The sequence below is a fragment of the Anoplophora glabripennis genome, unplaced genomic scaffold (assembly GCF_000390285.2).
Source record: "Anoplophora glabripennis isolate ALB-LARVAE unplaced genomic scaffold, Agla_2.0 scaffold1378, whole genome shotgun sequence".
Classification (NCBI taxonomy): domain Eukaryota; kingdom Metazoa; phylum Arthropoda; class Insecta; order Coleoptera; family Cerambycidae; genus Anoplophora; species Anoplophora glabripennis.
In genome coordinates this window covers 13700-37383 of record NW_019417455.1, presented here as the reverse complement: position 1 = coordinate 37383, position 23684 = coordinate 13700, and the positions used below count along the sequence as shown (strand labels likewise).

General features: G+C 38.6%; 4 protein-coding genes across 4 annotated transcripts; 3 read left to right on the top strand and 1 right to left on the bottom strand.

The window, feature by feature from the left end:
- Positions 1-1805: 1805 nt before the first annotated feature.
- LOC108915666 (histone H3.v1-like) lies at positions 1806-5284 on the bottom strand. The gene is made up of 3 exons (XM_018721763.1): positions 4745-5284; positions 2611-2719; positions 1806-2005 (listed from the first exon to the last, which is right to left on the bottom strand). The coding sequence occupies exons 1-3, from the start codon at positions 5282-5284 to the stop codon at positions 1806-1808; spliced, it is 849 nt and encodes a 282-aa protein (XP_018577279.1).
- Positions 5285-9609: 4325 nt separating this feature from the next.
- On the top strand, positions 9610-10143 carry LOC108915665. Its single transcript, XM_018721761.1, has one exon. It carries the CDS (start codon positions 9610-9612, stop codon positions 10141-10143), a length of 534 nt encoding a protein of 177 aa, XP_018577277.1.
- Positions 10144-10438: 295 nt separating this feature from the next.
- On the top strand, positions 10439-13006 carry LOC108915664. Its single transcript, XM_018721760.1, has one exon. The coding sequence runs from the start codon at positions 10439-10441 to the stop codon at positions 13004-13006; it is 2568 nt and encodes an 855-aa protein (XP_018577276.1).
- Positions 13007-16427: 3421 nt separating this feature from the next.
- Positions 16428-18441, top strand: LOC108915663. Its single transcript, XM_018721759.2, has 3 exons — positions 16428-16620; positions 16981-17349; positions 17469-18441. Exons 1-3 carry the CDS (start codon positions 16428-16430, stop codon positions 17654-17656), a joined length of 750 nt encoding a protein of 249 aa, XP_018577275.1. The 3' UTR covers positions 17657-18441.
- The last annotated feature ends 5243 nt before the right edge of the window (positions 18442-23684 follow it).

The window sequence follows — 23684 nt, the reverse complement described above, 5'->3', positions numbered from 1 at the left end:
GCAAACAATTTAACTTTGTCAAGGCATGCAAACCCAAATTTCTTCACAGTCTAGAAATTGAAGAGAGAAAGAAGAATGGAATAAAGTTTATGGTTTAAGGGTATATACTTAAATGATCCCAGTTTTTTGAAAAATATTTTGTACACTGATGAAGCTGCGTTCACTACAATCGATATTGTTTTATCGCAAAATATTAGAATGTAGTGTGAAGAAAATCCGCATTGGGTTATATAATGCGGTACATAAGAGCAGTATTCCGCTAAGGTGAATATTTGGTGTAGCATTTTAAATCTAAAAATCATTGGACCATACTGTTTTGAAGGAAATTTAAATGCGGATGATTTTGGAGATTCTTACAAAATGAATTTATGGACGAAATCGATGACTTGCCTCCATAATTCGATCATGGTGAAAAATTGGCTGAACGAACATTTTCCCAATCAATGGATTGGACGTAACATCCCTTTAATTCATTGGCTACCGCGGTCTCCACATCTCACACCTCTCGATTTTTTTGTGGGGAGTTGTTCAAAATAAAGATTATGTTACGAGGCCCCAAAGACGAGAAGAACTTTGTGAACCTATTACAGACGTATGCCGTAACATAACTAGGCAACAGTTACAAAAAGCAACAATTAATAGTCTCAACGTGTTGAAAAGTGCATAAGTTTGAATTATTTATTTTGTTATTAAATAATTTAATAAGAATTCGGTGCAGTTTTTGTCAAAACCATCCTAATATTACTTCTCGTTTTTTCTTCCTACAAAACGCGTCTCAGTTGGCCGTGAGTTAGACCACGAAAATACAGAAATTATACATTCTACTCCTTTTTCTGAGATTTATCAAACAAAAAAAAAATTGAAACAAGTCTGTGAATAACAATTTTACATGAGTGGCTAATGCTTAAGTGGGACACACTGTATATCCGTGACCTTGCCGTCAAAGCTTGCGAAGGACTGAAGAATCAGAGAAAATTAACAAACAACTATAATATGTTCAATAGAAAACGCATGGGCGATATACAATTCTACCCGCTTATGGGGAACGTGACCTGGGTTTTTAGAATGTCTCGGATCGATCTCAAACTTCGTATACGGGGTGTACTCGCGACGGGGAACGCCGAACACCTCTCGCCGATTTTGCGATCGGGGGCGGCGTTCGGCCGGTAGCGGGGGCGGCCGGTATGAAACGGCGGCGGGGCGGCGAAACGATCGCGGAATCGGAGTCGGGGGGTCGAGCCGGGTACGGCGCGACTGTCACGGGCCCCCTACGGCCTCCGGGGGCGGCGTGGTGGGATACCGTGTTTTCGAGTATAAACGGGCACGCGGCTCGGGAACGAGACGCCGTAGCGAGGTAAGGTTTGCGCCGTCGTACGCGCAAAAGATGGGGCTATTGGTGAGCCTCTATGGTGCGACCCCGAAATCCTCAAGGTTAACTCGGTCGGGTATGCGCGGAGGGTTGCGGGGAGGCAAAATTCTGCGCAGAGGGGTCGCGGAGGTAGAGGGACGTAAAGCGTCCGTGCTCGCACGGACGGGTTTCTGTGCGCCTGCGCATAAGTTTTCTATGGTGCAAGTCGTACGTTTTGGGACTGAGAGGGAAAACCGATATATGGCCGTATGCGCGGTACCGCGGCGGGCTCGGAACCGCTATAAAAAGTGGGGGTGAAGTTACCGAAAACGGTCGGAATCTCTGCGCGGTAGGTCGGGGTACGACCTACGGCTGCGCGTGGGGGTTTGGTCGGTAGAGGGTCTGGGCCCCTTCGTGCTCGACCGCGCGGGGTTCTGTGCGCCTGCGCGTTTGCGAGTTATACGTCGATATGCGAACGGCCACAGCTGGAGCGACGTTCGACGAACCGTCGTATTCCGGCCGGGCCGGCGGTTCGATTTGCCTCTACAGGTGCAATGGCTACGATGCTGCGCAGAACGTAAAAGTCGCCGTGCGCTTCGGCGGTGAATGCTACGGATGCGCACGGGCTCCTGTCGGATACGGTGGGACGGGCGGATTCTGTGAAAAAAAAAAAAAAATTCGGCGCATGCGCGAACACTTTATAGCGATTTACGGCCGAACCGTTGGTGCTACGGACTTGCGCTTCGGAGGGGATCTTATGACTGTCGGGTGTGTGGGCCACGTCGGATTTCGTGAAAATCTATCGATTTTTTTTTGTGGGGTGCATATGACCCCGCCCTTTTTTCGTGAGGTCGGGGCGAGACCCCTAAAATAAATTCGTACCTGTTCTGCCAAACACGCCCATGGGGTCGATTTTGTTATATATCGTCCCGTTCTCGAACGTAAGAAAACCTACGTCGCGCAGAAAATTTTTAATTTTTTTTAATTAAATCGCCGCGACCCGTCGATTTTTTATTTCGGTCGCGATGTCGCGATGGATCTTCGTTTGGCGGTCCGACCTCGGGGGTGGGGGTGGGGTGTACGGGGGAGGCGTAATGTTATCGGATTAGTTCGAAATTTGGTGGATAGGTAGAGGGCCCTTGGATCTTCGTACCCCTAAAATTTTTTTGCGATCCGATGTTCCGCGCAGGTGTACTGGCCGATTTTTTATTCTGGCCGTTTGGTCCTTCGGGCCGGATTTTCCTTCGGGGGATTCATTATACCTTGGGAGGGCTTCTGTGTGACGTACTTTTCCAGTTTCTTCTCTTTCTTCGGAGGGTGCTGTTGGGGGTTGGAATTTTTTAAATATTCGTGCGTTGCTGACGACGGTTTCTAAACGTGCGTCTTGATGTTACGAACTCGGAGGTGTTTCTGTTTTTACGATATCTTTTATAGTTTTTTTTTATGGCCGATTTTAGTTTTCGACCCCCGGTGGAGAACGTGAGCTAAACATTTTGATAACCTCGTCGGTTCGAATATGAACTTATCCTACATCAAACGAAAGCTTATCGTGCGACTAGCAAAAAAGTATTCTTTCGTTTTTATTGTAGCGCTTAAGGGGGTGGAGTTATGGCCCTTTTAATTTTTTTTTCATCTCCGTTGTGGCGGACTTGGCCTACCTTTCCAGTTCTCCGCTCGGATTTGCGAAGTGGCGACGGATGGTCCTAATGGGCCCGACGGGTCACTTTGCGTTGTGGTACGGTATCGATGCGCCAGTTCGCCTATCCATTTATGTTTTCCCTGCGTTCAGGGGCTCGAGGTTCTTATGTTTTACACATTTCCGTTGTTGTGCGGATCACGTTGCATTTTTTAGTGGTCTCGGCGGGTTACTGCATGCAGCGATACTTCTGTGCATTTTTTTAATGTTTCGGTTGCGCGTCGCGAAGTGGCGCCAGTTCGCCTATCTATTTATTTTCTACTGTTACGGTGGTGATTTTATTTTTTTTTTTAATTTCTTATACTGTGGGGCGCGGCGGGCCCGCTGGGCCGAGCATGGTTTTAACTTCATATTTTCACGTTGCACATGTCGTGTTCGGGTTGTGATTTCTGGTCGGGTTATATGGGTGCGACAGCGATATATAAAAAATTCTTGCATATATACTACTTCTGCGCATTTTAATTACTGTTTTCGTTGCGAGCCGCGAAGCGGCGCCTGTTCGCCTATCAATTTATTTCCAATGTTTGTTTATGCTTATTTTCGCTGTATTCCATTACGAACTATTACGGGGCGCGACGGGCTCGCTGGGCCCAGCGGATTGCTTCGCATTCTGTTACGGTTGTGGTGGTTTTGTTATCTATTAATTTTTTTCTTTTCCCGGTTTTAGAAGCGCGCGGTGGTTATGTTTTATAAATTTTCGCTGCGGTTTGTATTCAACTACTGCGGGACGCAGCGGGCCCGCTGGGCTCGGCTTGGTTACACTTTTTTTAAATTTTCCCGTTGCACATGTCGTGTTCGGGTTGTGATTTCTGGTCGGGTTATATGGGTGCGACATCGATATATAAAAAATTCTTCCATATATACTACTTCTGCGCATTTTAATGACTGTTTTCGTTGCGAGCCGCGAAGCGGCGCCTGTTCGCTTATCAATTTATTTCCAATGTTTGTTTATGCTTATTTTCGCTGTATTCCATAATGAACTATTACGGGGCGCGACGGGCCTGCTGGGCCCAGCGGATTGCTTCGCATTCTGTTACGGTTGTGGTGGTTTTGTTATCTATTAATTTTTTTCTTTTCCCAGTTTTAGGAGCGCGCGGTGGTCATGTTTTATAAATTTTCGCTGCGGTTTGTATGCAACTACTGCAGGACGCAGCGGGCACGCTGGGCTCGGTTTGGTTACACTTTTTTTATATTTTCCTGTTGCACATGTCGTGTTCGGGTTGTGTATCGTATTTGGGAAATACGGGTGCGAGGTCGATTTGGTGTGAGATCGATTTATACAAAATTCTTGCAAATATACTATTTCCGCGCATTTCAACGACTGTTTTGGTTGCGAGTCGCGAAGCGGCGCGCCACTTCGCCTATCCATTTATTTCCAATTTGTGTTTTCGCGTTCACGGACGTCAGGTGTTTATTTTAGCTGCATTTCATATTCAACTGTTGTGGGTCGCGCGAGGGTGGTACACATGCACCCATTTAAGCGGTAATTATTTGCTTTATTATATTTTCATTACTTTATTTTTGTCGTTTTCTTTTATACAAACTGTTATGTATCTTAAACGCGGTTTTTCTTATTACAGCTGCGTACTGTATTTGTCATCTATGAAAATTTTCTTATACTTGCCGATTTTTCTGCTTTGCTAATTGGACCATTACTCGAACTTTCTTTTTTTGAAAGGTCGCTTGATAAACTTTTCTACCATTTGTTTTCGGATTTCTTCGGAAGAATCGCTATTTGGACTTAATTGTCGAACCATCCTACTGCGAATTTCCTCAGACGATGCGTTTGTGCTTGCTGTTGTCGATGTCGACAACGGACCTATTTCGATGTTGTTGTTTCCGCTTATTTCCATTTCTTCTTCTTCCAACACGTCAGGTTCATCCTGTTCTTCTTCTATTTCTTCCTCTTCCAAGACGTTATGTTCGTCCTGGACTTCGTCTTCCTCTTCTTCTTCTAACACGTCATGTTCGTTCTGTTCTTCTTCTTCTACTTCTTCCTCTTGAAAGATGTCAGGTTCGTCCTGTTCTTCTTCTACCTCTTCTTCTTCTAAGACGTCACGTTCTTCCTGTTCTTCTTCACCGACATTTTGTTCTGCTTCCATAGTTATGTTTATTAGCTGGGAGGCATCGATAGTCTCCCATTGTAATTCTTCCACATCTCTATGCATGACGGCACTTCCATGTTGTTCGGCTTTTACAGTAACATTCACTAATTCTGTTTCGTCGATGTCTTCCCACATTAATGGTACCTCATGTGGCTGTGTTATTTCTTTTTTTTTTCAAGTTCTTTCTCGGCAACAGTACACGCTTCAGTTAGAGCCTCGTCAGTTATATTGCCCCATTGCAGGGTGTCGTCTATCTCATGTGGCTTTCTGACTTCTTCTGTTTCTCCAATTTCTTCTTCGGCAACAGCGCACGCTTCATTCAGAGCCTCCTCACTTATATCGCCCCATTGCAGGGTGTCGTCTTCCTGTTCTGTAGGTGTGGCGATGGCACCCAGAATTTCGTCCATTTCGTCTTTAGGTAAAACATTCGATGAATCCATTATTTAATGTTTCTCGCACAATATACTCATCTAGTATGATAATTTTCTTCTGTCGTTATTTCCTTTTATACTTTTTTACCTGTTTTCCCCTGTTTTATTAAGGGATTAAGGGATTAAGGGATTATTCAGATTTCGTTATCGAGTAATTGCTGTTAACGCATTATAAAATTATGCAAATTTAATGTACATTTCTTGGTATTTTCAGTATATAAATTTTAGGTTACATCTGACACTATTTTCATTTTACAAATTTATTAACATTTATGTATTGAAAAAACGTCTTAAATAGTGGAAAAATGATTAACAATAACAAATTACAATATTTCCATGCAAAAATATTAGATTCATGTTTCGTTTGTAAAAATATCAGCAGTCACATTTTATTCGCTATTACATTTATATTTCTATGCATTTTTATTATATTTATATTTCATTTATACAAACTTATCACAAAACAGGTTGTCAAGCTTTACGTACATTAAAAAGCGAATAATTATAAAATGTATTTCTATATACATACATTATGATATCCTATATTTTTACGTTCCCATGAATAATATTTTGTTACAAAAGTTACATATTAAGCTTTTATGTTCATCAATTTCTTTACAAATGTCTATAAATTTCTTAAGTTTCGTGGATTTAAAAAATTGTTTCAATTGTAAAAATATTTGCATTCACTCTTTTTTCACAATTAAAATTACAATTTTTCTATGCATTTTTATTATATTTATGTTTTCATTGTACAAATATATCGTAATGAACATTGTGAAGCTTTATGTATTTGAAAGACTGCATAAATTGTACAAAACCAATATACAATTGCAAAGTACAATGTTTTCGTGTATTTTGATCATATTCAAGTTTCGTTTCTAAATTTATATGACAACGAATCTTACAAATTTTGTCTTCAATAAAATTCTTTTTTATACACACATACTATGTTTTTCTATATTTTTTTTATAAATATCATGTAATTATATTACAAGCGGATGGTTTTATTCAAAATTAAAAAAATGTAAACGGTGTATATTATCTGAATTATTAAAATTATAATACATTTATTCATTTTCTTTCAATTATTGTTTCGTTTGTAAAAATATTTACGACAATCTAAATTCACAAATGGTTTCTATACTTTTCTATTACAAAAAGTTCCACATAAAGGTGATATGATGTTTATGAAAAAAAATATATGTTTTCATTTACGCTATTTCATTTATTTTCTGTATTTTCTTTTTTCGTCCATTTCAAAACTGATTAAAAAAACCTGACATATAAAACTTTTTTAATTTTTTTCAAAAGGTTTTACAATTGTACGTGAGGTTCTAACAAAATTGTTGCATATGTTATACAACTAAATCTGTATAATTTACTACTGCATTTCTTTTATTAACAATCGTATTTTCTGCAACCTATGGATTTAATAAATCTCATACTTATACTACATGTAGATATTTTTATTCAAAATTGTTAAAATTTAAAGGCTGTTTCATATTACTTTGCATATTCAAAAATCACATGTTTTTGCTTATGCTGTTTCATTTATTTTCTGTACTTTGTCATTAACTGTATTATTAATCTGTTTCGTGACGGTTTAAAACCACCTTATGCTCTCTATAGTTGGATTATATTTTATTATTATTTTATAAAACATCATATGTTTTTCTATTAAGGTTATATTTATATATTCTTTTTATTTTTTATTTTTTATTGTTTATTAAACGCCTATTACTTTTTTATGATAATTTACGATTTATTTTTTGTATTTTATTATAAAAAATATTTCACTTAAAAGGATTTATTTTTAAATGTTTACTGTAAATGAAATTGCTGTTAATGCATTATAAAGTTATGTACATTTAATGTATATTTCTCGGTATTTTTAGTACATAAATTTTATATCTGACACTTTTTTTATTTTACAGATTTATTAAGCTTTATGTATTTAAAAAATCTCATAAATATTGGAAAAACGATTACTAATTATATATTATTATATTTCCATGCAAAACTATCATATTCATGTTTTATTTGTACAAATATGTGCAGTTACATTCTTTTCACTATTACATTTACAATATTTCTATGCATTTTTATTATATTCATGTAAAATTTGTAAAAATATTTCACAATGAGGTTTGTGAAACTTTATATAATTACAAACTGCATAAATGGTAGATAAACGATTAACAATTAAAAAGTATATTTTCATGTTCGTTACGGTGGACTTATTTATCATTACATCATTCGCGTTTAGGGCTTTCAAGTACGGAGGTAATGGACGTTTTTCTTTATCTGTATGTTTCATTTACAGGTGATTGGGGGATAATTAGGGTTCTATTAAGGAATAATTGTCATTAAGGGATATTTAGGTAAAATATTTTTAATTTTTATTTTTCGGTAAATAATAAATTTTTGTCATTGTATTACTTTAAAATTAAATTTTATTTTCGTTACATTTCGCGTTTAGGGGCGCCAGGTGCTTATTTTCGCTGTATTCAATAATCGACTATTACGGGGCGCGGCGGGCCCGCTGGGCCCAGCGGATTGCTTCGCATGTTACCAAAAGTTTTCCTTTCGCAATTTAATTTCCCTACGAATTTCATACTTAATTATCATTATGTTATTTGTGGTAAAATTAACGTAAAAAATCCTATGTTTATAAATTTCAAGTTATATCTCCGACTATTTTCAATTTTTCTATGTACTTTTCTCATATTCATGTTTCATTTGCAAAAATATATGACAATGACGTTTGTGAAGCTTTATGTATTTGAAAAACTAAAACAATTGTACAAAAACGATTAACAATTACAAGGTACAATGTTGCCATAATGCAATGGTTTCAACACTTTTCTATTACAAAGTTTTATATTAACCTTATTTATAAATTTTCATTATATTCATATTTCATTTGTAAAAATATGTACAGTCACATTCTCCTCACTATTACAATTTTCCATATACAAATTAAAATTTCGGTTATTTTTATGTTGTAATTTCGGTATTTCGTAGGCCCTATACTTTATCTAAATGGTAATTGTGTTGGGTTGTGTTGCACCTGTTTTTATTAATTCTACCTGCCTAACGGGATTATGTTATTGCATTTAGGTAATTTACTTCTGTACGATAATTGGTTGTAAGGGGTTATTGAGTAATGTAATTTTAATGTGTATATTTTTGATGAATATATTTGTCTAAGTGTATCGTTTTTAAAAATAATATCATTTTCGTTACATACGTACGTTTCTTGATATTTCGCTTTATAATAAATTTGTCAAATTATATCTTTTTTATAAATTATTTAATTTTTTTTAAAAACGTATAGGGTGATTTACTATATTTTCATCCTTCCTTTATTTTGTTTTAATACTTAAAAAAAATTGTTATATAATAGGCGTTTTAGGATGTTTTTTATATATTATTTTTTGTTCCGCTGTTTTTCGAATTCTTTTTTTTTATTGGTGGCTCTGAAAAGAGCCGATTTCGTTTATAATTTCATTGTTATAATTTCATGGTATTACCTGTTACTGTTTCATGTGTAATTTTGTGCATTTTTGTGAATGTGTCCGTTGCGAGCCATTTTGCATATGTTGTTTCGTCGTCTTTCAATATTACAGAAGTTTTAGGATGTTTTTTTATACTTTATTATATTTTTTGGGTTTGTTTTGGAATTCTTATTTTATCGTTTTGGTGGCTCTGAAAAGAGCCGATTTTTAAATATGAATTTCTATGCACTTCACTACGTAAATTTACGTTTCTTTGGTGGTTTGCCTCTAATAAATTCATCCAGCATGTTTTGTCGGATTTCTTCCGACGAAGTGCTAATTCCTCCCTGGCTATTATCATTTTCGTCTACTTCTGACGGACTCAGAGAAGGTGGATATGCCGTCGTTATTGACGACGATGACGACCACGACGATAAATCTTCCATACGTGTTTCCATTATGTTGTTATTTTCGGGTTCTTCTACATTCTCGCCTTCTCTGAAATTTGCAGCGTCGTTATTTAGATAGTATGGCGATCGTTGCTAGGTACGGAAAGCCTGACTTATTTATAACGTTTACTTGCAATCCGCGTTGGCCGGAGATTCGAGATAATTTAGAGGGTCGGCAGAAGTGGGAACATCGTCCTGATCTGGTCTGTAGGGTGTTCAAGAGAAAATTGGACGCATTTATTGACGATATTGTCCACAAACAGATATATGGAATTGTTTTATCGTATATGTATGTCATCGAGTTTCAGAAAAGAGGTCTTCCGCATGCTCACATAACGGTAACTTTTATGCCTGACGATAAATTACTCACTGTGGAAGATGTGGATGCTGTAATTTCTGCGGTTATTCCCGATCGACAGGTTCAACCGGAAATGTATGCTTTGGTTGCAGCCAATCACTTACATTGTTCGGGTAGGCCGCACGATGAAACGGCTCCATGTATGACAGACGATCGGGAAGGACGAAGATCTTGCTCGAAATTTTTTCCGAAACCCAATAGGGACGTTACTGTTTTAAATTTGAGGAAAGCGTCTGGATTCGCGGAATATAGATGACCTAGGGATGGTAGGACTATTCAGGTTGCCGATAGGGTTTATGATAACAGATGGGTCGTACCTTATAATCCTTATGCTCTTTGTAGGTTTCAGAGTCACATAAATTTCGAACTTTGCGGTTCTTTGGCTTCGATAAAATATTTGCATAAATATGTTCACAAAGGAGGCGACATGGTCGACGTCGAGATTGCGCCAGCTGAAGGACAGGGTCGGAGTTGTTGACGAAATTAGGGATTATGTCGATGGTCGGTGGGTTAGTTCTCCTGAGGCCGTTTGAAAGCTTTTTGAATTTCGGATGTATGATCGTTCTCATTCCGTTGTTGTTTTGCCGGTGCATCTGCCGGGAGAGAATGAGGTTTTATACGATGAAAATGATGATGTTGTTCAAATTGATAGGTTACTCGCCAGACCTACTAAATTAGAGGCGTGGTTCACTCTCAATGAAACCGATGTGCTGGCGCGTCGGTGGAAATACGCGGAGATTCCAGAGCATTACGTTTGGCGGGCTGGAAATTGGGAGCCTAGACGTCAAATTACGAAGGTGATAGGTTGTTTGGTAGAAGTTTCTCCTGCTGGTGGTCAAATTGAGAAATTCTATTTGCGTCTTTTATTGTCCCACGTTCGCGGTGCGATATCTTTCGACGATTTACTTACGGTTGAAGGGGAACGTTGTGACGATTTTAAGACGTCCTGTTTACGTAGAGGGTTGCTGGCCGACCCTCAGGAGTATCGAAATTGTTTATTGGAAGCTTCTTTGAAAGATAATCCGTTTCGTTTAAGGCGGTTGTTTGCGCTAATATGTTCTTTGGCTGCCGACGGTGACCATATCCTTCAAATTCCCAATTTGTGGCGTGACTTTAAGTTGGCTATGATTGAGGATTTTCTTGGCCGTGGCTATCGTCGAGGCGATGCCGTTAGGGTGGCCATCGACCAAATTAGTGTCGTTGTTTTGCGAAATTGGGACGTTGGCGATGTGGCTCGACTTGGTATTGTCGTTCACGAGGAAGATGACGATGGTAACGGTGGTGAGCCGATTCCTCGAAACGGACGTTTTCGTATAGATGATGACGTTGATGTTCCCGACAGAATTTTCGATGTCGATTCTTTGACGGACGAGCAACGGCGTATTTTTGCTGCCGTTATGTCGCGCATCGCTGTTGAGACGGATGCCGATGTGCCTATTTCCTTTATTCTTCCGCGGGATTCTCAACGCTTCGATGGGAATATGTTCTATATCGATGGTCCCGGTGGCACCGGGAAAACTTATTTATATAATACGTTAATTTCGGCCGTTCACCGGGTACTGCGTAAGAGGACCGTGGCTGTGGCGTGGACTGGTATTGCGGCATCTTTGCTTATCGGTGGAACGACGTGCCATAGGGCGTTTCGATTGCCGTTACAAATAACAGGTACGACTGTTGCCGGTTGGTCGATTGATCATTTTAGGAGTGTTGCTATTAGGGAGGCGGCGGTTATTGTTTGGGATGAGGCACCTATGACTCCCAAGGAAGCTTTGCACGCCGTCGATAGATTCCTTAGGGACCTGATGGGTAGGCCTGATGTACCTATGGGCGGTAAAGTTTTTCTTCTAGGCGGAGATTTTCGTCAGACTCTACCCGTTGTTCCTCACGGTGGAAGGGCGCAGGTTGTGTCGTCTTGCTTAAAGGCGTCGCCTTTGTGGAGGGCGATGCGATTTTGTTCTCTTTCTACGAACGTTCGGGTAGGAGTTGCGGGTGATGTTGTTGGCGGATATGTGGGTGATGAGCGTTTTACGGAATGGCTTCTTCGCCTTGGAGAAGATCGTATACCTCATGAGACGTTGCCGTCGGTTCCGGGTGTACCTGAGGATATCATTCGTATTCCCGATTGTTTCGTTGTGGCAAATATGGACGCGTTGCTCGATTTTGTTTATCCGCAGGGTATATTCGATGGAGAGGATGTTGCTGACCGGGTAATTCTTTGTCCCACAAATGCCGTCGTTAACGATGTCAATAGGTTGATAGTTGATAGGTTGCCGGGTGAGGCCGTTTCCTATTTCAGTACGGACGTTTATGAGGCGGCCGAGGAGGATGAATTGCGGGTGCCGCAAGATTTACTCCATTCCATCACGACTGCGTCTTTACCTCCGCACGAATTAACTTTGAAAGTGGGAACGGTTGTCATGCTTCTTAAAAATTTAGATATCGAAGAAGGTCTTTGCAATGGTACTCGGTTAATAGTTTCTTCTTTGGGAGATCACGTTTTGGAATGTCGCATTCTTACCGGCGAAAGGAGGGGAACTGTCGTTTGGATTCCCAAGGTGACGATGATCGGTCGCGATAATATGTTACCGAAGGAGTTTAAACGGACTCAGTATCCCTTGAGGGTGGCGTATGCCATGACCGTTAATAAATCTCAGGGTCAGACTTTCTCAAGAGTTGGTGTATACCTTAAACGACCCTGTTTTTCGCACGGTCAGATGTACGCCGCCTTTTCTAGAGTTGGTAGTGTCGATCGTGTTAAAATTTGTATTGAAAATTCTATGAAACAGGGTTCTTTCAGATTCAGAGACGGAAGAAAATATACCACTAACGTTGTTTATACGACGGTTTTGGGTGCCCATGTAAGACATGCGGTTTTACCATTGCATGACGGGACTCCAGATGCTTCTCTTCCCTCTACTGACGATTGGCCTTCGTTAGACGCTCCTGTTTTAGATAATATTTTAGATCACATTGAGATGGAAGTCGATGAGGACGTCGGATGGCGTACGGTTCATTTTCCGGCTGATGATAGGGTTTCTAGGTTCGATCGACCGGGTACTACTGGATTAAGGATTCCTCCGCGTGTCCTTCGTATTTCTTCCTCGGATTCTAGCGATTAGGATGGTTTCTGTTTGTTTTTTTTATGTTCGCGGTTCGTACTGTTTTTTTTTACTGTTTCCTTTCTATTTTTCTTTCTTTCTTTTTTTCCTTTTCTCTTGCATCTATTCGGACGCACCCATCTGATGAGTTCCAGTAAGAACGAAAAGGTAGTTTCATCTTTTGATTTGTAATTTTATTTTTTTTATGTTAATATATTTAATTTCGTTTCTATTTATTACAAAAGATGAGGTTACTTTTATGGGTTATCCATTCTGAGTTGTGTTTTCAAAAAAATTATCGCCCGTTTCAATGCGGACTTTTCTCAACTTCTGCGGGCTTCAACTTGCTAGTGACCGACGCGGCGTCCGCCGCGGCGCGTCACTAGTTCTACCCGCATATGGGGAACGTGACCTGGGTTTTTAGAATGTATCGGATCGATCTCAAACTTCGTATACGGGGTGTACTCGTGACGGGGAACGCCGAACACCTCTCGTCGATTTTGCGATCGGGGCCGGCGTTCGGGCGGTAGCGGGGGCGGCTGGTATGAAACGGCGGCGGAGCGGCGAAACGACCGCGGAATCGGAGTCGGGGGGTCGAGCCGGGTACGGCGCGACTGTCGCGGGCCTTCTACAACCTCCGGGGGCGGCGTGGTGGGATACCGTGTTTTCGAGTATAAACGGGCACGCGGCTCGGGAACGAGACGCCGTAGCGAGGTGCGGTTTGCGCCGTTGTACGCGCAAAAGATGGGGCTATTGGTGAGCCTCTATGGTCCGACCCCGAAATCCTCAAGGTTAACTCGGTCGGGAATGCGCGGAGGGTTGCGGGGAGGCAAAATTCTGCGCAGAGGGGTCGCGGAGGTAGAGGGACGTAAAGCGTCCGTGCTCGCATAAGTTTTCTAGGGTGCAAGTCGTACGTCTTTGGACTGAGAGGGAAAAGCGACATATGGCCGTATGCGCGGTACCGTGGCGGGCTCGGAACCGCTATAAAAAGTGGGGGTGAAGTTACCGAAAACGGTCGGAATCTCTGCGCGGTAGGTCGGGGTACGACCTACGGCTGCGCGTGGGGGTATGGTCGGTTGAGGGTCTGGGCCCCTTCGTGCTCGACCGCGTGGGGTTCTGTGTGCCTGCGCGTTTGCGAGTTATACGTCGATATGCGAACGGCCACAGCAGGAGCGACGTTCGACGAACCTTCGTATTCCGGCCGGGTCGGCGGTTCGATTTGCCTCTACAGGTGGAATGGCTACGATGCTGCGCAGAACGTAAAAGTCGCCGTGCGCTTCGGCGGTGAATGCTACGGATGCGCACGGGCTCCTGTCGGATACGGTGGGACGGGCGGATTCTGTGAAAAAAAAAAAAAAATTCGGCGCATGCGCGAACACTTTATAGCGATTTACGGCCGAACCGTTGGTGCTACGGACTTGCGCTTCGGAGGGGATCTTATGACTGTCGGGTGTGTGGGCCACGTCGGATTTCGTGAAAATCTATCGATTTTTTTTTGTGGGGTGCATATGACCCCGCCCTTTTTTCGTGGGGTCGGGGCGAGACCCCTAAACTTAATTCGTACGTGTTCTGCCAAACACGCCCATGGGGTCGATTTTGTTATATATCGTGTCGTATTCGAACGTAAGAAAACCTACGTCGCGCCGAAAATTTTTTTTTTTTTCAATTAAATCGCCGGGACCCGTCGATTTTCTATTTCGGTCATGATGTCGCGATGGATCTTCGTTTGGCGGTCCGACCTCGGGGGTGGGGGTGGGGTGTACGGGGGAGGCGTAATGTTATCGGATTAGTTCGAAATTTGGTGGATAGGTAGAGGGCCCTTGGCTCTTCGTACCCCTAAAATTTTTTTGCGATCCGACGTTCCGCCCAGGCGTACTGGCCGATTTTTTATTCTGGCCGTTTGGTCCTTCGGGCCGGATTTTTCTTTGGGGGATTCATTATACCTTCAGAGGGCTTCTGTGTGATGTATTTTTCCAATGTCTTCTCTTTCTTTGGAGGGTGCTGTGGGGTTGGAATTTTTTAAATTTTCCTATGCTGTCGCCGAGGGCATCAACAGGTGCGTCTTGCTGTTACGAACTCGGAGGTGTTTCTGGTTTTACGATATCTTTTATAGTTTTTTTTTTTATGGCCGATTTTAGTTTTCGACCCCCGGTGGAGAACGTGAGCTAAACATTTTGATAACCTCGTCGGTTCGAATATGGACTTATCCTACATCAAATGAAAGCTTATCATGTGACTAGCAAAAAAGTATTCTTTCGTTTTTTTTTGTAGCGCTTAAGGGGGCGGAGATTTTAATTTTTTTTTTCATGTCCGTTCTGGCGGATTTGGCCTACCTTTCCAGTTCTCCGCTCGGATTTGCGAAGTGGCGACTTGATGGTCCTAATGGGCCCGACGGGTCACTTCGCGTTGTGGTACGGTATCATTTACACATTTACACATTTCCGTTGTTGTGTGGATCACGTTGCATTTTTTAGTGGTCTCGGCGGGTTACTGCATGTAGCGGTACTTCTGTGCATTTTTTTATGTTTCGGTTGCGCGTCGCCAAGTGCCGCCAGTTCGCCTATCAATTTATTTTCTACTGTTACGGTGATTTTATTTTTTTTTTATTTCTTATACTGCGGGGCGTGGCGGGCCCGCTGGGCCCAGCTTGGTTTTAATTTCATATTTTCACGTTGCACATGTCGTCTTCGGGTTGTGATTTCTGGTCGGGTTATATGGGTGCGACATCTATATATAAAAAATTCTTGCATATATACTACTTCTGCGCATTTTAATGACTGTTTTCGTTGCGAGCCGCGAAGCGGCGCCTGTTCGCCTATCGATTTATTTTCAATTGTTTTCGCGTTGAGAGGCGCCAGGTGCTTATTTTCGCTGTATTTCCTATTCAACTACTGAGGGCCGCGGGTGTTCGGGTTGTAAATTGTGGTCGGGTTATACGGGTGCGAGGTCGATTTATACAAAATTATTGCATATATACTATTTCTCCGCATTTCAATTAGTGTTTTGGTTGCGAGCCGCGAAGCGGTGCGCCAGTTCGCCTATCAATTTATTTTCAATGTTTGTTTATGCTTATTTTCGCTGTATTCCATAATGAACTATTACGGGGCGCGGCGGGCCCGCTGGGCCCAGTGGATTGCTTCGCATTCTGTTACGGTTGTGGTGGTTTTGTTAACTATAAATTTTTTTCTTTTCTCGGTTTTAGGAGCGCGCGGTGGTCATGTTTTATAAATTTTCGCTGCGGTTTGTATTCAACTACTGCGGGACGCGGCGGGCCCGCTGGGCCCGCCTTGGTTTCACTTTTTTTATATTTCCCCGTTGCACATGTCGTGTTCGGGTTGTGAATCGTATTCGGGTTATACGGGTGCGAGGTCGATTTGGTGTGAGATCGATTATTTGTATTTATAAAGGAAAATGAAAATTATTATTCCATATTTTTTAAGATATGGTTTTGGCACAAGTCCTCTTAAATAAGGAGCAGGCGCTGGAGCAAGAAAAAGAAAATTTTGTAAAAGCGTTCAAGATACTTAAGGAAACCAGTACTGAAAATCTTAATAAGGACTGTACTGAAAATGCAGAAATTGATGTAGCAAGTAATGAAACCTCAAATGCGACCGATACAAAATTGGAATTACAAGGTATGTTTAAACTTACTCGAGAAATAATAAAATATAAAGGAAATGATCTTTGTCAAGAAAGAATTATGGTCCTATCTTATTCCATTACGTTCTGTTAAAACCGAGGTTAATATTTCTTACATTTTTTTAAAAGATTGCAGCTTTTGACTTCGTTTCTCGCTGCAATCTTTGCTGAGTGCAACAGAAATGCTTTTGCACATGCTGTAAACAACATTTTTTCTACAAGAGTACAAAAGGTAGTAACTTTTTGCAAAAAAGTTGACTTTTTGACACCTTTTGGTACAGTAGATAGTGCAAAAAGTGGTCACTTTTAGCACTATTAGAATAAGGAATTTTAAACATCTTTTTGTTTATTTTTAGAGAACAGTAAATTATGGACGGAAGAAAGCACACTGAACTTAATCAGTCTGTGTAAAAAGTATGATAAAGACTTTGAAAAGGGTGTGAAAAAATATATATGGATAAAAATTGCAAAAACACTTTCCGAGACATACCAACAAATATATACCGCTCAGCAGTGTGACACGAAATTTAAAGCATTAAAGAATATGTATAAGCAAATCAGAAAGCATAACGAACAATCCGGAAATAACAAAAAGTCTTGGAAATATTTTGAGCAAATGCATGACATCCTTTTTTCGAAACCCGAAATAACTCCTTATGCAACATGCTCCAGTAAGAGTGGACTAATTGTAGGTGGTACACCCATTAGCAACATTAAAGATACTGGTTAGTATTAACATGTCTACCAATTTTTCTTTAAGTTATGGTTTGTCAATTTTTTACTTTTTCTGTTCACTTTGCAAACAAATACTTATAATAAAGTTATTTTGTTATTGGTATTGCAGATACTTCATCAAGTAGTTCAAATATGTGTGAAACTCATCAATCTACGTCATCATTCTCTAGAAAAAGAAAAAGGGCCGAAAATGCAACTGAAAAACGACACCAGGATAAAATGGCGAGACAAGATAGATATTTAGACCTATTAGAGAGACTGACTAAAGCAGTCGAAAAAAGCAGCGATGACATTTGATTTCCAATTGTAATAAACCGCATTGACAGTCATTCACTGAACTATGAACATTCCAGTTGATTGTTGACATTTGTTTGATCTCGTATTACAGTTTTATTCGAATTCGAGTTCGAATGATGGGCAACGCGACAGGATATATAGGCTGTTTTTTTAATATTGCAAAAAAAATTAACCACGTATTCTACATCGAAAAATAACACTAATTTGTCAAATAAATCATGTTCCTATATCGTTTCGTTACAGAGATACAGGGTGTTAAAGTTTCAGAATCGAAACAAAATCCACGTATTCTTCCAAAACTGCTCGAGTTATTTCAATAAAATTTTACAAACTTTGCCAGTCACTGAAAGTACTTTTTTCTCAACAATTACTTTATTTACAGTCTCACCAGTGGTGGCGTACTGGCAAGTGAATGGATGTTAATAAAAAAAAAATGGTACACAACTGGTTTTTCTCAAAATAGATAATGTCTGGATCGTATGGTTAATTTGAAATAAAAAATGTCTTGGAATTTTTTCCTAGGAAGCCTCGTTTTGTAACGAGCATTAAAACAATTTACTCCCTATTTAAGAAAACATGCAATTTTAATAATTTAAGAAATACTAATTAAATAATTAAAAAATAATATAAACACTCCTTTGCTGAAAAAGCATGTAAAATTTTATTTAAAATAACTGACGGGTTTTGGAAGAACTAATGGATTTTGATTATAAAACTTTATCACTCTGTATATCTGTAATGAAGCAATATAGGAATATATAGGGTGGGCCATCAGATGTTTTCTTTTTTAATTGAGAGTTATTTCCACATTAACAACATGACACGCTCGACATATTGACACATATTGTATAGCGTCTACCCTCCGCTGTAAGATGGATCGTTTTAGGCTTGAACAACTTTGAGAAATATTGAAAAATTATTTCCAAAGTGAGTGCTGTGTTGCAGAAAGCGATTTGATGCCGTTGGATTATTTTTTATGGGGAAATCTTTTGACAAATTAGTGTTATTTTTCGATGTAGCCTATGTGGTTCATATTTATATGAACCACATGAAAAAATGAAAAAATTCATATAAACACGGCAAATGCTTTGTCACCATGATACAGGGTGTTAAAATTTCAATAATTTATTTTTTTGTATTCTACAGTTTTTGAGATAAGTAGCTTAAATTTGGAACATAGGCTAACTTAAGGTTGCCTGCATCATTAGCCCTGTGTAGTTGTCACCATCTACAGGGTGCTATTTATTCTGAGGTCAGGCCTCCTTTTCAGCCCCCCACACTTTCTTTGGGTAAGCCATAAAATGTTCTACAGTAGGCTCTGACTAACGGATAATAATTTTTTTGTTTTAGTTTTTAATTTCTTTCGAACCTGAAATTCTGTGTTTTTTCGATTGTTGAAGAATTAACTGTAAACCATTGTTACTGTTACCTAAAACTTTAATACCCTGTATCATGGTAATGAAGCATTTGCGAACATGTTTATATAAACTTTTTTACGTAAAATCGTGAATATTCAACTCCTTGTATAAACGCATATTATTATGGAACACCTTATATTGTAATTATACAATAACATCACAGTATTTACTAAAAAACATGGTCTACTCTTAAATTATTCATAATTCGGTTTCTTTTTTCTATTGCCCTACGATTATTGAAATCTACTTGATCTATATAATTTTCATTATTGAACTGCCTTTCCTCTTGAAATTCTTGGTCAAAGTTGATAATATCATCTGCTTCGTCTCCATTTAAAATGCATAAATTATGTAATATACATGCAGACATGATTAATAAAGAAATAAGATCTAATCTTACGGTTTCCATATACTTGAGCCGTCTAAATCTGCCTTTTAAGAGGCAGAAACACTTTTCAATAGCCACCCTTGTCTGGGAAAGTTTGAAATTAAAAATTTTTTGGGTATCTGTTAATAACCCATTATCTTTAAACCCAACTATGAGGTATTCCTTCAATTTATAAGCCACATCTCCTAAAAGATGGCTTTCATTAGGAAACTGAACTAGTCCAGCTTCATGAGACAGATCAGATTTTTCAAAAAGTCTGTTGTCGTGAATTGAACCCGGCTCCCCTGTGTACACATGGGTAAATAATTTTCTGTGATCACATACACCCTGCAATAATATTGAGTGAAAATTCTTTTTATTGCAGTACGAGTTAGGATGGTCTTTCGGGGCTAAGATTTTAATGTGAGTACCATCTATGCAGCCTATTACTCCTAAAACAATTTGTCATTAAAAATTAAGTCAATATTAGTTTATAAAGAAATCCTACCTTCAAATCCATTAGCTGTTTGAAATGACTCCATTATATTTACGGCTCTTTGTCTGGATGGCCAAGAAATTATTTTATATTCTCCGTTAATAGCTAAAATTTTATGGCAGGTTCTATACAAGCTGTACCAGCAAGTGGCTTTCGAGATGCCAAATCGATCACCAACAGAGCTAAAATTAAACAGGAAGAACTAACTATTACGTTCATGTCGATATCACAAATATTCTTACCGAAAACTTTCAATATTTGCTAGGCACCATAATGTAACCAATATGTGCTTTTCCAGTGCTATTTCCGGATGGCCGACGGCCACATGGTTATTTGCGACCGAGTGCATTTTTCCTAATAAATTTTCAAATGTCTCGGGAGACATTCTGAAGTGCTCTTTAAATTGTCGGTCGGAAAAATTTGGCACAGTTTCTTCGGCAAAATTTTCATTTTTTTCCAAATTATGTTCTTCCTGTCCTATACTACCTTCATCCTCATCTTCAAAAATTATTTCATATCCCTGAACCACAGTCAAAATGCACGTTTTGATATCCATGATCACAGTTCACGTTGTCAAAAACAAAAACAAAAAGTAAGGTTAAATTTATAAATCCGTTCCGTTCATTAATTCCAGATTTGTCACTTAAATCTGTAATCACGTGACTAAAATCTCATCGTATCTGGGAGTATATTACCAAACGCAGCTTCTGTTGTGGAAAGAAGAAAGAATGAAAAGGCTAACGACCTCTGTTTGGACTGATATGCAAACAACGCTTATCCACTCACTGTTCATTGCAATAAATTTGTATGAAGAATTGAATAACACTCAGGTAAAAGAATGGGGTTTTTTGGTGATATCGAAAGATAGACAGACGGTTTTATTTATAGGAGAACGAGGACTTGTAGAAGTGTCCACAAATTGCTGTCGACATGACCCCTAAAGAGGCAACGCAGAAAAAAATCTCAAATTTGTTGAAATTGTGAACGACAAAATACGTTTAAAAACAACACATAATTATTATTTTCAAGTACAGTGTCAACTTCACATAACAAAACGAGAATACTGCGTCTTTATTGTTTGGACACCATTAGGCATGGAATGAAATTGTAAGATTTTTTCGTTTTAACGAAATACGTTTACATTTTTAAAATTTATTAATTAATTATTAATTAATATAATAAAATACATCCACTTCTTATTTGTGGAAGGGCGAAATGGGCGTTGACTATTAGACGCCTTTATTATAGCCATCCTTGTCTATCACATGGATTTCTATGGCTTACTTTATCGCTCTCACGTAACTTCTGATCGGTACTTTCCTGCACTGTATAGAGTAGCACTACATGGTAAAAAATGATACATGCCTCTCATATTTCACATGCTAGATATGTGTGAACACAATGCGTCGCAAATACATAGGATGCAAGGCGGTTCCCTTGATCATTTATCCTTTAGAGAGTAGTCATTTCAATTTTGGAAGGCAACCAGAGAATATTTTCCAAACGTTCAAAGCCCTCTGCATTACAAAACGCAGATTCCCGTTACTATCGTAAAGTAAAACCAGCAAGAAAATTATCACCCCACCACGGTGATTAAACATACAGACTCTAGAAATAAAAGGTTGTTGATTTTGTCATTTAGATTATTTAATTTATAGATAATAAATAGTGAAGTGCTATAATATGTCATCTGCAGCAAATTCTTCAATTGTTAGGAAGTATTATAAGATGGACATAAGAAACGTTTCTTGTAATTTATATGGCAAAAATTATAAAAGTAATAATGCTAAAGTTACTACCAGTAATATCAATACGAAAATGCAAGCAAGAAGTTTTTGGCTTTTTCAAATACCGGTTACAGCAGTTTTGTTGATAAAGACCAGGATTTAGTTAGAATAAGCCATAATGCGTTAAATTAATCTTAATCAGGGTTCATAGTTCAAAAGTAATATCCAGGTCACTTGTACTTAAGTTTTACATATTAATTGGTATTTATGCATTAACCTTTTTATAAACTGGTCTCCATAATCTTTTTCATAACCAAATAATCTCTTATAAATGTTTCTCTTTGACGAGGGTGCTTAATTTCTGTCCTTAAAAATGAAAGGAAAATGTCTGATAAAAAATTGTAGTAAAAAGATCAACACCAGTAAAAAGAAACAGAAAATAAACAACAAATAATATACAACTATATTTTTTAATTTTTTCTCAAGATATCTAAAAGTCTATTAATATTGTCCATTTCGTATTTGGTAGTTTCACGTAGTTTTAATTTCTTCTTTTGAAGGTCATTCATTTCTTTTATTGCACGTATTCTGCCTTCAATATGTGCCTTCCTATCTAAGTCTTTTATATTGCCTTCTTCTAGAGCTAATTGATATTTCATATGTGCATTTCGACAAAATATCTTCATTTTACTAACGATGTTAACATTGCATGTTCCATCAATAGTATTAATAGCATCATACACGTGTTTTTTGTTACAATTTTTGAGGCCTTTATGCTCGTAAAAACAAATTTGAGATTTTTGATACCAAAATTATAAAAAATGTAAATTGATTATTAATTAACAATTACAGGAGACTCTTAATTCAATTGATTTCTCAGTATTTGCTACTCCTGTTTCAGACACCAGCAGATTCTATAATGAAGTTCATCGTTAAAATGTGTATATTCGGTCTCTTCACATAGAAATGTAACTTTATCCATACACATACGACATATATGATTCCAATAATGATCCCCTGTTTCTTCACAAACTAGACATCTTTGCTTCATATAATTATTTGCATTTGAGCAAGTATTGCACTTATCTCTGCAAATTCCGATGTTAGTTATGACACACCCTGGCATCATTTCTTCTAAATGGAAACACAACAATTTTAGTTTTCCTGTCCCAATTTTTTGAAAACGGTATAGTTAATGGGCATCATTTCTTCTAAATGGAAACACAACAATTTTAGTTTTCCTGTCCCAATTTTTTGAAAACGGTATAGTTAATGACTACTACTTGTTCACAGATTGGAGCTAGAAATTAAACATCGGTTCATAAGAACAAGTTTAACCGTATTATGACTTTTTTCCCATAAAGCCAAGTTGCCTAAATTATTTAAAAGTGATAAAAACGTTTAAACAAGTTAAATTGGTTAAACCGGATTTCAAAACTCAACGCTCAGAATTATTTAAAAGTTGTGATCATTCTAAAATGAATTGTCTATCGTGTAACAAGAAGTTCTCTTCTAAGTATAATTTGTCTCGCCATCTTAGAGAAAGTTGTTCATATCACAATAATGAAAATTCCCTCTTAAGAAAATTAAAATGGATTGTCCACAAGATATGACTAGTTAATTGATAAAAATGATGTAAATTCGTTATAGTCCGGGAGGCAGCGACAGAAATTTTGCACCAATTCCTACAAAGCTGATTTTTTCTCATTTTGTTGTTTTGATATCGTAAGTAAACGGAACGGCAGTCTACCGCGCCAATGTGGGGGCAAACGTTAGTAACAATTTTTTAAACATGTAAATAAATAATACTTAAATGCCTTATACCTACAAGGCTGAAACTTTTTAGAGTGATCAATTATACCTAAAAATACAGTATAGTGATAGTCTACCGCGTCGGAAGGGGGGCCATCAAGGGTCTACCACCCACGCAAGGTGTTGAAAAATTAACTTTTTTGACTTATTTCTACAAGGCTGAATTTTTTTTCTCAAATACTTTAGTTTATAAGAGAACCAAAAAAAA